Source organism: Cherax quadricarinatus, unplaced genomic scaffold (assembly GCF_038502225.1).
Source record: "Cherax quadricarinatus isolate ZL_2023a unplaced genomic scaffold, ASM3850222v1 Contig75, whole genome shotgun sequence".
NCBI classification, from domain to species: Eukaryota; Metazoa; Arthropoda; class Malacostraca; order Decapoda; family Parastacidae; genus Cherax; species Cherax quadricarinatus.
The window spans coordinates 127,501-142,484 of record NW_027195101.1 but is presented as its reverse complement, the minus strand read 5'-3'; the positions used below and the strand labels follow the sequence as shown (position 1 = coordinate 142,484).

The following is a 14,984-nucleotide window of genomic DNA, read 5'->3' as shown; positions in this document are numbered from 1 at the left end:
GTCCTGTGACAGTGTTGTTGGGTTGATGGGTTAGTACGGTCCTGTGACAGTGTTGTTGGGTTGATGGGTTAGTACGGTCCTGTGACGGTGTTGTTGGGTTGATGGGTTAGTACGGTCCTGTGACGGTGTTGTTGATGGGTTGATGGGTTAGTACGGTCCTGTGACGGTGTTGTTGATGGGTTGATGGGTTAGTACGGTCCTGTGACGGTGTTGTTGATGGGTTGATGGGTTAGTACGGTCCTGTGACGGTGTTGTTGATGGGTTGATGGGTTAGTACGGTCCTGTGACGGTGTTGTTGATGGGTTGATGGGTTAGTACGGTCCTGTGACGGTGTTGTTGATGGGTTGATGGGTTAGTACGGTCCTGTGACGGTGTTGTTGTTGGGTTGATGGGTTAGTACGGTCCTGTGACGGTGTTGTTATTGTTGGGTTGATGGGTTAGTACGGTCCTGTGACGGTGTTGTTGTTGGGTTGATGGGTTAGTACGGTCCTGTGACGGTGTTGTTGTTGGGTTGATGGGTTAGTACGGTCCTGTGACGGTGTTGTTGTTGGGTTGATGGGTTAGTACGGTCCTGTGACGGTGTTGTTATTGTTGGGTTGATGGGTTAGTACGGTCCTGTGACGGTGTTGTTGTTGGGTTGATGGGTTAGTACGGTCCTGTGATGGTATTGTTGGGTTGATGGGTTAGTACGGTCCTGTGATGGTGTTGTTGATGGGTTGATGGGTTAGTACGGTCCTGTGATGGTGTTGTTGTTGGGTTGATGGGTTAGTACGGTCCTGTGACGGTGTTGTTGTTGTTGGGTTGATGGGTGAGTACGGTCCTGTGATGGTGTTGTTGTTGTTGGGTTGATGGGTTAGTACGGTCCTGTGACGGTGTTGTTGTTGTTGGGTTGATGGGTTAGTACGGTTCTGTGTTGTTGTTGTTGTTGGGTTGATGGGTTAGTACTGTCCTGTGACAGTGTTGTTGTTGTTGGGTTGATGGGTTAGTACGGTCCTGTGACGGTGTTGTTGTTGTTGGGTTGATGGGTTAGTACGGTCCTGTGACGGTGTTGTTGTTGGGTTGATGGGTTAGTACGGTCCTGTGACGGTGTTGTTGTTGGGTTGATGGGTTAGTACGGTCCTGTGACGGTGTTGTTGATGGGTTGATGGGTTAGTATGGTCCTGTGACGGTGTTGTTGTTGTTGGGTTGATGGGTTAGTACGGTCCTGTGACGGTGTTGTTGTTGTTGGGTTGATGGGTTAGTACGGTCCTGTGACGGTGTTGTTGGGTTGATGGGTTAGTACGGTCCTGTGACGGTGTTGTTGTTGTTGGGTTGATGGGTTAGTACGGTCCTGTGATGGTGTTGTTGTTGTTGGGTTGATGGGTTAGTACGGTCCTGTGACGGTGTTGTTGTTGTTGGGTTGATGGGTTAGTACGGTCCTGTGACGGTGTTGTTGTTGTTGGGTTGATGGGTTAGTACGGTCCTGTGATGGTGTTGTTGTTGTTGGGTTGATGGGTTAGTACGGTCCTGTGACGGTGTTGTTGTTGTTGGGTTGATGGGTTAGTACGGTCCTGTGACGGTGTTGTTGTTGGGTTGATGGGTTAGTACGGTCCTGTGATGGTATTGTTGGGTTGATGGGTTAGTATGGATCTGTGATGGTGTTGTTTGGTTGATGGGTTAGTACGGTCCTGTGACAGTGTTGTTGTTGGGTTGATGGGTTAGTACAGTCCTGTGATGGTGTTGTTGTTGGGTTGATGGGTTAGTACGGTTCTGTGTTGTTGTTGTTGGGTTGATGGGTTAGTACTGTCCTGTGACAGTGTTGTTGTTGTTGGGTTGATGGGTTAGTGCAGTCCTGTTATGGTGTTTTTGTTGTTGGGTTGATGGGTTAGTATGGTCCTGTGACTGTGTTGTTGTCATTGGGTTGATGGGTTAGTATGGTATGTTGGTGGTATTGTTGGGTTGATGGGTTAGTACAGTCCTGTGAAGGTGTTGTTGGGTAGATGGGTTAGTATGGTCCTGTGACAGTGTTGTTGTTGTTGGGTTGATGGGTTAGCACGATCCTGTTATGGTGTTGTTGTCGTTGGGTTGATGGGTTAGTATGGTCCTGTGACTGTGTTGTTGTCATTGGTTGATGGGTTAGTATGGTCCTTTGGTGGTATTGTTGGGTTGATGAGTTAGTATGGTCCTGTGATGGTATTGTTGGGTTGATGGGTTAGTACGGGCCTCTGACGGTGTTGTTGTTGTTGGGTTGATTGGTTAGTACGGTCCTGTGATAGTATTGTTGGGTTGATGGGTTAGTATGGTCATTTGATGGTATTGTTGGGTTGATGGGTTACTATGGTCCTGTGATGGTGTTGTTGTTGTTGGGTTGATGGGTTAGTACGAAACTGTGATTGTGTTGTTGTTGTTGGGTTGATGGGTTAGTATGGTCCATTGATGGTGTTGTTGTTGGGTTGATAGGTTAGTATGGTCCTTTGATGGTGTTGCTGGGTTGATGGGTTAGTATGGTCCTGTGACAGTGTTGTTGTTGTTGGGGTGATGGGTTAGTACGGTCCTGTGACGGTGTTGTTGTTGTTGGGTTGATGGGTTAGTACGGTCCTGTGACGGTGTTGTTGTTGTTGGGTTGATGGGTTAGTACGGTCCTGTGATGGTGTTGTTGGGTTGATGGGTTAGTATGGTCCTGTGATGGTGTTGTTGTTGTTGTTGGGTTGATGGGTTAGTACGGTCCTGTGATGGTGTTGTTGGGTTGATGGGTTAGTACGGTCCTGTGACAGTGTTGTTGTTGTTGGGTTGATGGGTTAGTATGGTCCTGTGATGGTGTTGTTGGGTTGATGGGTTAGTACGGTCCTGTGACGGTGTTGTTGTTGTTGGGTTGATTGGTTAGTATGGTCCTGTGATGGTGTTGTTGGGTTGAAGGGTTAGTACGGTCCTGTGACAGTGTTGTTGTTGTTCGGTTGATGGGTTAGTATGGTCCTGTGATGGTATTGTTGGGTTGATGGGTTAGTATGGTCCTTTGATGGTATTGTTGGGTTGATGGTTTAGTACAGTCCTGTGATGGTATTGTTGGGCTGATGGGTTACTATGGTCCTGTGATGGTGTTGTTGTTGTTGGGTTGATGGGTTAGTACGGTCCTGTGATTGTGTTGTTGTTGTTGGGTTGATTGGTTAGTATGGTCCTGTGATAGTATTGTTGGGTTGATGGGTTAGTATGGTCCTTTGATGGTATTGTTGGGTTGATGGTTTAGTACGGTCCTGTGATGGTATTGTTGGGCTGATGGGTTACTATGGTCCTGTGATGGTGTTGTTGTTGTTGGGTTGATGGGTTAGTACGGTCCTGTGATTGTGTTGTTGTTGTTGGGTTGATGGGTTAGTATGGTCCATTGATGGTGTTGTTGTTGGGTTGATAGGTTAGTATGGTCCTTTGATGGTGTTGCTGGGTTGATGGGTTAGTATGGTCGTGTGACAGTGTTGTTGTTGTTGGGGTGATGGGTTAGTACGGTCCTGTGACTGTGTTGTTGTTGTTGGGTTGATGGGTTAGTACGGTCCTGTGACGGTGTTGTTGTTGTTGGGTTGATGGGTTAGTACGGTCCTGTGATGGTGTTGTTGGGTTGATGGGTTAGTATGGTCCTGTGATGGTGTTGTTGTTGTTGTTGGGTTGATGGGTTAGTACGGTCCTGTGATGGTGTTGTTGGGTTGATGGGTTAGTACGGTCCTGTGACAGTGTTGTTGTTGTTGGGTTGATGGGTTAGTATGGTCCTGTGATGGTGTTGTTGGGTTGATGGGTTAGTACGGTCCTGTGACAGTGTTGTTGTTGTTGGGTTGATTGGTTAGTATGGTCCTGTGATGGTGTTGTTGGGTTGAAGGGTTAGTACGGTCCTGTGACAGTGTTGTTGTTGTTCGGTTGATGGGTTAGTATGGTCCTGTGATGGTATTGTTGGGTTGATGGGTTAGTATGGTCCTGTGATGGTGTCGTTGTTGTTGTTGGGTTGATGGGTTAGTACGGTCCTGTGATGGTGTTGTTGGGTTGATGGGTTAGTACGGTCCTGTGACAGTGTTGTTGTTGTTGGGTTGATGGGTTAGTATGGTCCAGTGATGGTATTGTTGGGTTGATGGGTCAGTACGGTCCTGTGATGGTGTTGTTATTGTTGGGTTGATGGGTTAGTACGGTCCTGTGATGGTATTGTTGGGTTGATGGGTTAGTACGGTCCTGTGACAGTGTTGTTATTGTTGGGTTGATGGGTTAGTACGGTCCTGTGATGGTATTGTTGGGTTGATGGGTCAGTACGGTCCTGTGATGGTGTTGTTGTTGTTGGGTTGATTGGTTAGTACGGTCCTGTGATGGTATTGTTGGGTTGATGGGTTAGTACCGTCCTGTGATAGTATTGTTAGGTTGATTGGTTAGTACGGTCCTGTGATGGTATTGTTGGGTTACTACGGTACTGTGATGGTGTTGTTGTTGTTGGGTTGATGGGTTAGTAGGGTCCTGTGATGGTATTGTTGGGTTTATGGGTTAGTACAGTCCTGTGATGGTATTGTTAGGTTCATGGGTTAGTACAGTCCTGTGATTGTATTGTTGGGTTGATGGGTTAGTACAGTCCTGTGATGGTGTTGTAGGGTTGATGGCTTAGTACGGTCCTGTGACGGTCTTGTTTTTGTTGGGTTGATTGGTTAGTATGATCCTGTGATGGTGTCGTTGTTGTTGGGTTGATGGGTTAGTATGGTCCTGTGATGGTGTTGTTATTTTTGGGATGAGGGTTTAGTATGGTCCTGTGATGGTGTTGTTAGGTTGATGGGTTAGTACAGTCCTGTGATGGTATTGTTTGGTTGATGGGTTAGTACGGTCCTGTGATTGTATTGTTGGGTTGATGGGTTAGTACTGTCCTGTGATGGTGTTGTTAGGTTGATGGGTTAGTACGGTCCTGTGACGGTGTTGTTGTTGTTGGGTTGATGGGTTAGTACGGTCCTGTGACGGTGTTGTTGTTGTTTGGTTGATGGGTTAGTACGGTCCTGTGCTGGTGTTGTTGTTGTTGGGTTGATGGGTTAGTATGGTCCTTTGACGGTGTTGTTGTTGTTGAGTTGATGGGTTAGTACGGTCCTGTGACTGTGGTGTTGTTGTTGGGTTGATGGGTTAGGATGGTCCTGTGATGGTGTTGTTGTTGTTGGGTTGATGGGTTAGTATGGGCCTGTGATGGTGTTGTTGGGTTGATGGGTTAGTACGATCCTGTGATGGTATTGTTGGGTTGTTGGGTTAGAACTGTCCTGTAATGGTGTTGTTGTTGCTTGGTTGATGGGTTACTAAGGTCCTTTGATGGTGTTGTTGTTGTTGGGTTGATGGGTTAGTATGGTCCTTTGATGGTGTTGTTTGGTTGATGGGTTAGTATGGTCCTGTGATGGTGTTGTTGTTGTTGGGTTGATGGGTTAGTATTGTCCTTTGTTGGTGTTGTTAGGTTGATGGGTTACTATGGTCCTGTGATGGTGTTGTTGGGTTGATGGGTTAGAATGGTCCTGTGATGGTATTGTTGGGTTGATGGGTTAGTACAGTCCTGTGATTGTATTGTTGGGTTGATGGGTTAGTACGGTCCTGTGATGGTACTGTAGGGTTGATGGGTTAGTATGGTCCTGTGACAGTCATGTTTTTGTTGGGTTGATGGGTTAGTATGATCCTGTGATGGTGTTGTTGTTGTTGAGTTGATGGGTGAGTATGGTCGTGTGACAGTGTCGTTGTTGTTGGGTTGATGGGTTAGTATGGTCCTGTGATGGTGTTGTTGTTGTTGGGATGATGGGTTAGTATGATCCTGTGATGGTATTGTTGGGTTGATGGGTTAGTACGGTCCTATGATTGTGTTGGTGTTGTTGGGTTGATGGGTTAGTATGGTCCTGTGACGGTGTAGTTTTTGTTGAGTTGATGGGTTAGTACGGTCCTGTGATGGTAGTGTTGTTGAACATTAAAATGGTATAAAATACCGACAGGTTGTTAGGTAAGACACATATGAAACAGTTAGGTAACTTTATTTCGAAACGTTTCGCTTACACAGTAGGCTTCTTCAGTCGAGTATAGAAAAGTTGATAGAAGCAAAAGAGACTGGAAGACGATGTAATCAGTCCATCACCCTTGAAGTTTTGAGGTGGTCAGTCCCTCAGTCTGGAGAAGAGCATTGTTCTATAGTCTGAAACAATATGGAGATGACTGCAACACAAGGGTATCTTGATACAGACCTGAAATCAACTTCGACAACCTCTACTAGTGAGAACGGCTGGATTTGAGAGTGACCTGACCTCCCAACATCTACGTTCTTGCGTCTTCTAGTGACCTACGTCTCACCTCCTGGTGCTATATAAGGCTCCATCCTATCACTTCAACTCATATTGTTTCAGACTTTGGTTTAATGCTCTTCTCCAGACTGAGGGACTGACCACCTCAAAATTTCAAGGGTGATGGACTGATTACATCGTCTTCAAGTCTCTTCTGCTTCTATCAACTTTTCTGTACTCGACTGAAGAAGCCTACTGTGTAGGCGAAACGTTTCGAAATGAAGATACCTAACTGTTGCATAGGTGTTGTTATTGTTGGGTTGATGGGTTAGTATGGTCCTGTGATGGTATTGTTGGGATGATGGGTTAGTACGGTCCTGTGATGGTGTTGCTGTTGTTGGGTTGATGGGTTAGTATTGTCCTTTGATGGTGTTGTTGGGTTGATGGGTTAGTACAGTCCTGTGATGGTGTTGGGTTGATGGGTTAGTATGGTCATCTGACGGTGTTGTTTTTGTTGGGTTGTTGGGTTAGTACGGTCCTGTGATGGTGTTGTTGTTGTTGGGTTGATGGGTTAGTATGGTCCTGTGATGGTGTTGTTGGGTTGATGGGTTAGTACTGTCCTGTGATAGTGTTGTTGTTGTTGGTTTGATGGGTTAGTATGGTCCTTTGATGGTGTTGTTGGGTTGTTGGGTCAGTATGGTCCTGTGACGGTGTTTTTGGGTTGATGGGTTAGTATGGTCCTGTGATGGTGTTGTTGTTGGGTTGATGGGTTAGTACGGTCCTGTGATTGTGTTGTTGTTGGGTTGATGGGTTAGTATGGTCCTGTGATGGTGTTGTTGTTGTTGGGTTGATGGGTTAGTATGGTCATGTGATGGTGTTGTTGGGTTGATGGGTTACTATGGTCCTGTGACGGTGTTGTTGGGATGATGGGTTAGTATGGTCCTGTGATGGTGTTGGTGGGTTGATGGGTTAGCACGGTCCTGTGACGGTGTTGTTGGGTTGAGGGGTTAGTATGGTCCTCTGACGGTGTTGTTTGGTTGATGGGTTAGTATTGTCCTGTGATGGCATTGTTGGGTTGATGGGTTAGTATCGTCCTTTGACGGTGTTATTGGGTTGATGGGTTAGTATGGTCCTTTGACGGTGTTATTGGGTTGATGGGTTAGTACGGTCCTGTGATGGTGTTGTTGGTTTGATGGGGTAGTATGATCCTGTGACTGTGTTGTTGGGTTGATGGGTTAGTATGGTCTTGTGATGGTGTTGTTGGGTTGACAGGTTAGTACGGTACTGTAATGGTGTTGTTGGTTTGATGGGGTAGTATGATCCTGTGACTGTGTTGGCGGGGTGATGGGTTAGTACGGTCCTGTGATGGTGTTGTTGGGTTGATGGGTTAGTATGGTCCTCTGACGGTGTTGTTTGGTTGATGGGTTAGTATTGTCCTGTGACGGCATTGTTGGGTTGATGGGTTAGTATCGTCCTTTGACGGTGTTATTGGGTTGATGGGTTAGTATGGTCCTTTGACGGTGTTATTGGGTTGATGGGTTAGTACGGTCCTGTGATGGTGTTGTTGGGTTGATGGGTTAGTACGGTCCTGTGATGGTGTTGTTGGGTTGATGGGTTAGTATGGTCTTCTGACGGTGTTGTTTGGTTGATGGGTTAGTATTGTCTTGTGATGGCGTTGTTTGGTTGATGGGTTAGTATTGTCCTGTGATGGCGTTGTTGGGTTGATGGGTTAGTATTGTCCTGTGACGGCGTTGTTGGGTTGATGGGTTAGTATTGTCCTGTGATGGCGTTGTTGGGTTGATGGGTTAGTATGGTCCTTTGATGGTGTTGTTGGGTTGATGGGTTCATTAAGGACACACTAAGATTTATTAACCAAATAATGCTCATTACGGTAATTTCTAATATCATTTATAATATATTCTAATAATTTGCCTACTCTAGATGTCAGACTTAATGGAGGGTAGTCTGATGACATGGATTTATCCTCTGAATTAAATAGAGGAATTACATTAGCCATTCGCCCACCAGTGGCTTCTTCAGTCCAATACAGTGAAACAGTGGAAGATGAGGAGGAGTTTGAGGGGATCAGTCCCTTAGTCTGGAGTCCAGGTGAAAAGTGTCAGCAGGTGTAAGGTGACTAACACCCAGGCACCTACTTTCTGCTAGGTGAACAGCAACAGCAGGTGTAAGGGTGACCAACGTTTCCACCCGTACCGGGGATCGAACCACGGACCTCAAACTGCAAGGCAAGTGCGTCACCAACCCAGGTACTTGCTGGTTAAGAGTGACTCTGGCGCAGTAGTAAGCCAGAAGCCAGTGGAGTAGGAAGCCACTCCGGCCTCCCTGCTGGTCTCCTGTCCACCCATTATTCCCTCTCTTTCCATCCTTCGATTTAAGACAGGCGGAGATACAAGTACTCATCTAATCTTGGTTGCTGGGGTCGAGTCATAGCTCCTGGCCCCGCCTCTTCATTGCTACGGTCATCATTGGGATAAAAGTTAAGTCACATTGTTTTTTAAGTCGTGAGTCCTTGAAATGGTGTAGTGACCTTGATGCTAGTGTGTAGTGACCTTGATGCTAGTGTGTAGTGACCTTGATGCTAGTGTGTAGTGACCGTGATGCTAGTGAGAGTGTGTATGACCTTGATGCTAGTGAGAGTGTGTAGTGACCTTGATGCTAGTGAGGGTGGCCAGTGACCTTGATGCTAGTGTGTAGTGACCTTGATGCTAGTGTGTAGTGACCGTGATGCTAGTGAGAGTATGTAGTGACCTTGATGCTAGTGAAGGTGGCCAGTGACCTTGATGCTAGTTAGGGTATGTAATGACCTTGATGCTAGTGTGTAGTGACCTTGATGCTAGTGTGCAGTGAAGTGTGTATGACCTTGATGCTAGTGAGAGTGTTTAGTGAGTTTGATGCTAGTGTGTAGTGACCTTGATGCTAGTGTGTAGTGACCTTGATGCTAGTGTGTAGTGACCTTGATGCTAGTGTGTAGTGACCGTGATGCTAGTGAGAGTGTGTATGACCTTGATGCTAGTGAGAGTGTGTAGTGACCTTGATGCTAGTGAGGGTGGCCAGTGAGCTTGATGCTAGTGTGTAGTGACCTTGATGCTAGTGTGTAGTGACCTTGATGCTAGTGTGTAGTGACCGTGATGCTAGTGAGAGTGAGTAGTGACCTTGATGCTAATGAGAGTGTGTAGTGACCTTGATGCTAGTGAGGGTGGCCAGTGAGCTTGATGCTAGTGAAGGTGGCCAGTGACCTTGATGCTAGTTAGGGTATGTAGTGACCTTGATGCTAGTGTGTAGTGACCTTGATGCTAGTGTGCAGTTACCTTGATGCTAGTGAGTGTGAAGTGACCTTGATGCTAGTTAGGGTATGTAGTGACCTTGATGCTAGTGTGTAGTGACCTTGATGCTACTGTGTAGTGACCTTGATGCTAGTGTGTAGTGACCTTGATGCTAGTGAGTGTGTAGTGACCTTGATGCTAGTGAGTGTGTAGTGACCTTGATGCTAGTGAGAGTGTGTAGTAACCTTGATGCTAGTGAGGGTGGCCAGTGACCTTGATGCTCGTTAGGGTATGTAGTGACCCTGATGCTAGTGAGGGTGTGTAGTGACCTTCATGGTAGTAAGTGTGTAGTGACCTTGATGCTAGTGTGTAGTAACCTTGATGCTAGTGAGAGTGTGTAGTGACCTTGATGCTAGTGAAGGTGTTCAGTGACCTTGATGGTAGTAAAGGTGTCTAGTGACCTTGATGCTAGTGAAGTTGTCCAGTGACCTTGATGCTAGTGAGGGTGTGTAGTGACCTTCATGGTAGTGAGTGTGTAGTGACCTTGATGCTAGTGTGTAGTGACCTTGATGCTAGTGAGAGTGTGTAGTGACCTTGATGCTAGTGAGGGTGTTCAGTGACCTTGATGCTAGTAAAGGTGCCCAGTGACTTTTATGCTAGTGAGGTTGTCCAGTGACCTTGATGGTAGTGAGGTTGTCCAGTGACCTTGATGGTAGTGAAGGTGTCTAGTGACCTTAATGCTTGTGAGGGTGACCAGTGACCTTGATGCTAGTGAAGTTGTCCAGTGATCTTGATGCTTGTGAGGGTGACCAGTGACCTTGATGCTAGTGAAGATGTCCAGTGACCTTGATGCTTGTGAGGGTGACCAGTGAACTTGATGCTAGTGAAGATGTCCAGTGACCTTGATGCTTGTGAGGGTGACCAGTAAACTTGATGCTAGTGAAGATGTCCAGTGACCTTGATACTAGTGAAGGTGTCTAGTGACCTTTATGCTAGTGAAGGTGTCCAGTGACCTTGATACTGGTGAAGGACACTGGACTCGTTGTGACCTTTTCCCCCCTGTGAAGACCTGGACTCCAGGTTAAGGGACTGATCCCTTCACACTGCTCCTTATTTTCCAGCATTTCTCTGTATTGGACTGAAGATCCCACTGGTGGGCGACACGTCTCCTTAACAAAGATTCCTAAATACGGCACAATTGTCTTATTATCATCACTCCATTATTATTATTATTATTATTATTATTATTATTATTATTATTATTATTATTATTATTATTATTATTATTATTATTATTATTATTATTATTATTAATAGCTGACGTTATCTCCTGGTGACAGATGGTTGGTCGGCAGACAGTGGTGACGGTGGTAGCTGGTGCAGTCTGCCTGGTGATTGGTGGTCTGGTGGGTCACTACTACATTAAGAACCTCTCCAGCACTGACAAGGAGAAGATCAGGTCAGGTCAGGTCAGGTTAAGTCAAGCAATGTCAAGTCAGGTTAGGTTAGGTTAGGTTAGGTTAGGTTAGGTTAGGTTAGGTTAGGTTAGGTTAGGTTAGGATAGGTTAGGTTAGGTTAGGTTAGATTAGGTTAAGTTAGGTTAGGTAAGGTCAGGTTAGGTCAGGTTAGGTCAGGTTAGGTTAGGTTAGGTCAGGTTAGGCCAAGTTAAGTCAGGTTAGGTCAGGTTAGGTTAGGTTAGGTCAGGTTAGGTCAGGTTAGGTCAGGTTAGGTTAAGTTAGGTTAGGTTAGGTTAGGTTAGGATAGCTTAGGTCAGATTAGGTCAGCTTAGGTCAAGTTAGGTCAGGTTAGGTCAGGTTAGGTCAGGTTAGGTCAGGTTAGGTCAGGTTAGGTCAGGTTAGGCCAAGTTAAGTCAGGTTAGGTCAGGTTAGGTCAGGTTAGGTCAGGTTAGGTCAGGTTAGGTTAGGTTAGATTAGGTTAAGTTAGGTTAGGTAAGGTCAGGTTAGGTCAGGTTAGGTCAGGTTAGGTCAGGTTAGGTTAGGTTAGGTCAGGTTAGGCCAAGTTAAGTCAGGTTAGGTCAGGTTAGGTTAGGTTAGGTTAGGTTAGGTCAGGTTAGGTCAGGTTAGGTCAGGTTAGGTCAGGTTAGGTCAGGTTAGGTCAGGTTAGGTTAAGTTAGGTTAGGTTAGGTTAGGTTAGGATAGCTTAGGTCAGATTAGGTCAGCTTAGGTCAAGTTAGGTCAGGTTAGGTCAGGTTAGGTCAGGTTAGGTCAGGTTAGGTCAGGTTAGGTTAGGTTAGGTTAGGTCAGGTTAGGTCAGGTTAGGTCAGGTTAGGCCAGGTTAGGTCAGGTTAGGTCAGGTTAGGTCAGGTTAGGTTAGGTTAGGTTAGGTTAGGTCAGGTTAGGTCAGGTTAGGTCAGGTTAGGCCAGGTTAGGTCAGGTTAGGTCAGGTTAGGTCAGGTTAGGTTAGGTTAGGTTAGGTTAGGTTAGGTTAGGTCAGGTTAGGTCAGGTTAGGTCAGGTTAGGTCAGGTTAGGTCAGGTTAGGTCAGGTTAGGTCAGGTTAGGTTAGGTTAGGTTAGGTTAGGTCAGGTTAGGTCAGGTTAGGTCAGGTTAGGTCAGGTTAGGTCAGGTTAGGTCAGGTTAGGTCAGGTTAGGGTCTTCAGACACATGTGTGACATATGTGGTTTTATCAATGCAGATTCAGAAAGATGTGTCTTTTTATTGCGTATCATATATGTAGGATGTACTGTGGTCTGATTGGCAGCGCTCTGGCCACACAGGCTGAGTGGCCGGGATTCGATCCCCGGTGAGGGTGGAGACACTGGGTTTGTTACCTTACACCGGCTGTCACTGTCCACCAAGCAGTAACAAGGTACCTGGGTGTTAGTCACCTTACACTTGCTGTCACTCTTCACCTAGCAAGAAAGTAGGTACCTGGGTGCTAGTGGACTGGTGTGGGTGGCATCCTGGGGGACAAGGTTGAAGGACCACAATGGGAATAAGACAGACAGTCCTTGATACCCACTGACTTTCTTGAGTTATCCTGGCTGGCAAACTCTCCCTATCCTGGGTTATCCTGGCTGGCTAACCCTACCTATGCTGGGTTATCCTGGCTGGCTAACACTCCCTACCCTGGATCATCCTGGCTGGATAACACTCCTTACCCTGGATCATCCTGGCTGGCTAACACTCTTTACCCTGGATCATCCTGGCTGGCTAACACTCTTTACCCTGGATCATCCTGGCTGGAAAACACTCCTTTCCCTGGATCATCCTGGCTGGCTAACACTCCTTACCCTGGATCATCCTGGCTGGCTAACACTCCTTACCCTGGATCATCCTGGCTGGCTAACACTCCTTATCCTGGATCATCCTGACTGGCTAACACTCCTTACCCTGGATCATCCTGGCTGGTTAACACTCCCTACCCTGGATCATCCTGGCTGGCTAACACTCCCTACCCTGGATCATCCTGGCTGGCTAACACTCCTTACCCTGGATCATCCTGGCTGGCTAACACTCCTTACCCTGGATCATCCTGGCTGGTTAACACTCCCTACCCTGGATCATCCTGGCTGGCTAACACTCCCTACCCTGGATCATCCTGGCTGGCTAACACTCCTTACCCTGGATCATCCTGGCTGGCTAACACTCCTTACCCTGGATCATCCTGGCTGGCTAACACTCCCTACCCTGGATCATCCTGGCTGGCTAACACTCCCTACCCTGGATCATCCTGGCTGGCTAACACTCCTTACCCTGGATCATCCTGGCTGGCTAACACTCCTTACCCTGGATCATCCTGGCTGGCTAACACTCCCTACCCTGGATCATCCTGGCTGGCTAACACTCCTTACCCTGGATCATCCTGGCTGGCTAACACTCCTTACCCTGGATCATCCTGGCTGGCTAACACTCCTTACCCTGGATCATCCTGGCTGGCTAACACTCCTTACCCTGGATCATCCTGGCTGGCTAACACTCCCTACCCTGGATCATCCTGGCTGGCTAACACTCCCCACCGTGGATCATCCTGGCTGGCTAACACTCCGGAGTTAAAAACCCCAACAAAATCCTTTCTTAATCTCACAGGGTCTCCAGAAATATACAACTAATCTCACATTGTTCAACTCAGAGAAAAAATATTCCACAAATTACATTTGTTTACCCATTCAACTATACTGTTATTTTTTTAAGAAGACTGCAAATTTTGGGACCCATCCACTACCCTTCTGTCATGTATACAGCGGTACCTCGGTATACGAACACCTTATACAGTGGTACCTCGGTATACGAACACCTTATACAGCGGTACCTCGGTATACGAACACCTTATACAGCGGTACCTCGGTATACGAACACCTTATACAGCGGTACCTCGGTATACGAACACCTTATACAGCGGTACCTCGGTATACGAACACCTTATACAGCGGTACCTTGGTATACGAACACCTTATACAGCGGTACCTCGGTATACGAACACCTTATACAGCGGTACCTCGGTATACGAACACCTTATACAGCGGTACCTCGGTATACGAACACCTTATACAGCAGTACCTCGGTATACGAACACCTTATACAGCGGTACCTCGGTATACGAACACCTTATACAGCGGTACCTCGGTATACGAACACCTTATACAGCGGTACCTCGGTATACGAACACCTTATACAGCGGTACCTCGGTATACGAACACCTCCAAACTTGAACAATTATGTAAGTTTATTTTTGTAAGTGGTTTTGTAAGTATATTTTTGGGGGTCCAATGTAGATTAATGTACTGTACATTATTCCTTATGGGAATGAATTCATTTGGTGCTCGAACAGCGTTATGGAACGAATTAAGGTCGTATACCGATGTGCCACTGTATTAGGGTTTAATGTGGCTTCTGGTGAGCGAAAATTGAATTAATAATATATACAGAATGTTGCATAAACGTCCACTTGTCTCAAAAAAAGGTAATGGTGAAAAATATGATATATAAGAGTGTTTTCCGGCATATAAGACGCATGACAGAAGAATTATAGTGGTAAATCATAGATATATTCAGGGTTAATGGCTATCTTAGTTTACCTTGAGCATATAAGGCGCAAGGCGATTTTCCAAGACTGTTTTGTGGGAAAAAGGGTGCGTCTTATATGCCGGAAAACACTATTTAATTGCAAATTTAAATGGATAAACACATCCAAAAAATTAATGGATTTAATTACTTAAAATAATGCAGAAAATTAAATTAATCAAATTTGAAAACAATACACACATAAATAAATAAATAAATATATATATATATATATATACATATATATATATATATATATATATATATATATATATATATATATATATATATATATATATATATATATATATATATATATATATATATATATATATATATATATATATATATATATATATATATATATATATATATATAGGTGATGAAAGATTGGATATCAGATTGGAGGGAGAGAGTATGGAGGAGGTGAACGTATTCAGATATTTGG

The 14,984-nt window shown here is 45.6% G+C and overlaps 1 protein-coding gene across 2 annotated transcripts in view; it reads left to right on the top strand.

Annotated features, from left to right (window-relative positions):
* The first annotated feature begins 8,542 nt into the window (after window positions 1–8,542).
* LOC128700994 (N-acetylated-alpha-linked acidic dipeptidase 2) overlaps window positions 8,543–14,984 on the top strand; it is a 47,388-nt gene continuing 40,946 nt past the window's right edge. The window contains exons 1-2 of one of the 2 annotated variants that reach the window (XM_053794538.2): window positions 8,543–8,727; window positions 10,855–10,973. In XM_053794538.2, coding sequence (XP_053650513.2) covers window positions 10,855–10,973 — 119 coding nt within the window. In that variant the 5' untranslated portion in view covers window positions 8,543–8,727. Of the gene's footprint in view, window positions 8,753–10,854; window positions 10,974–14,984 lie in introns of both variants that reach the window. The other variant, XM_053794539.2, reaches the window with a different exon arrangement.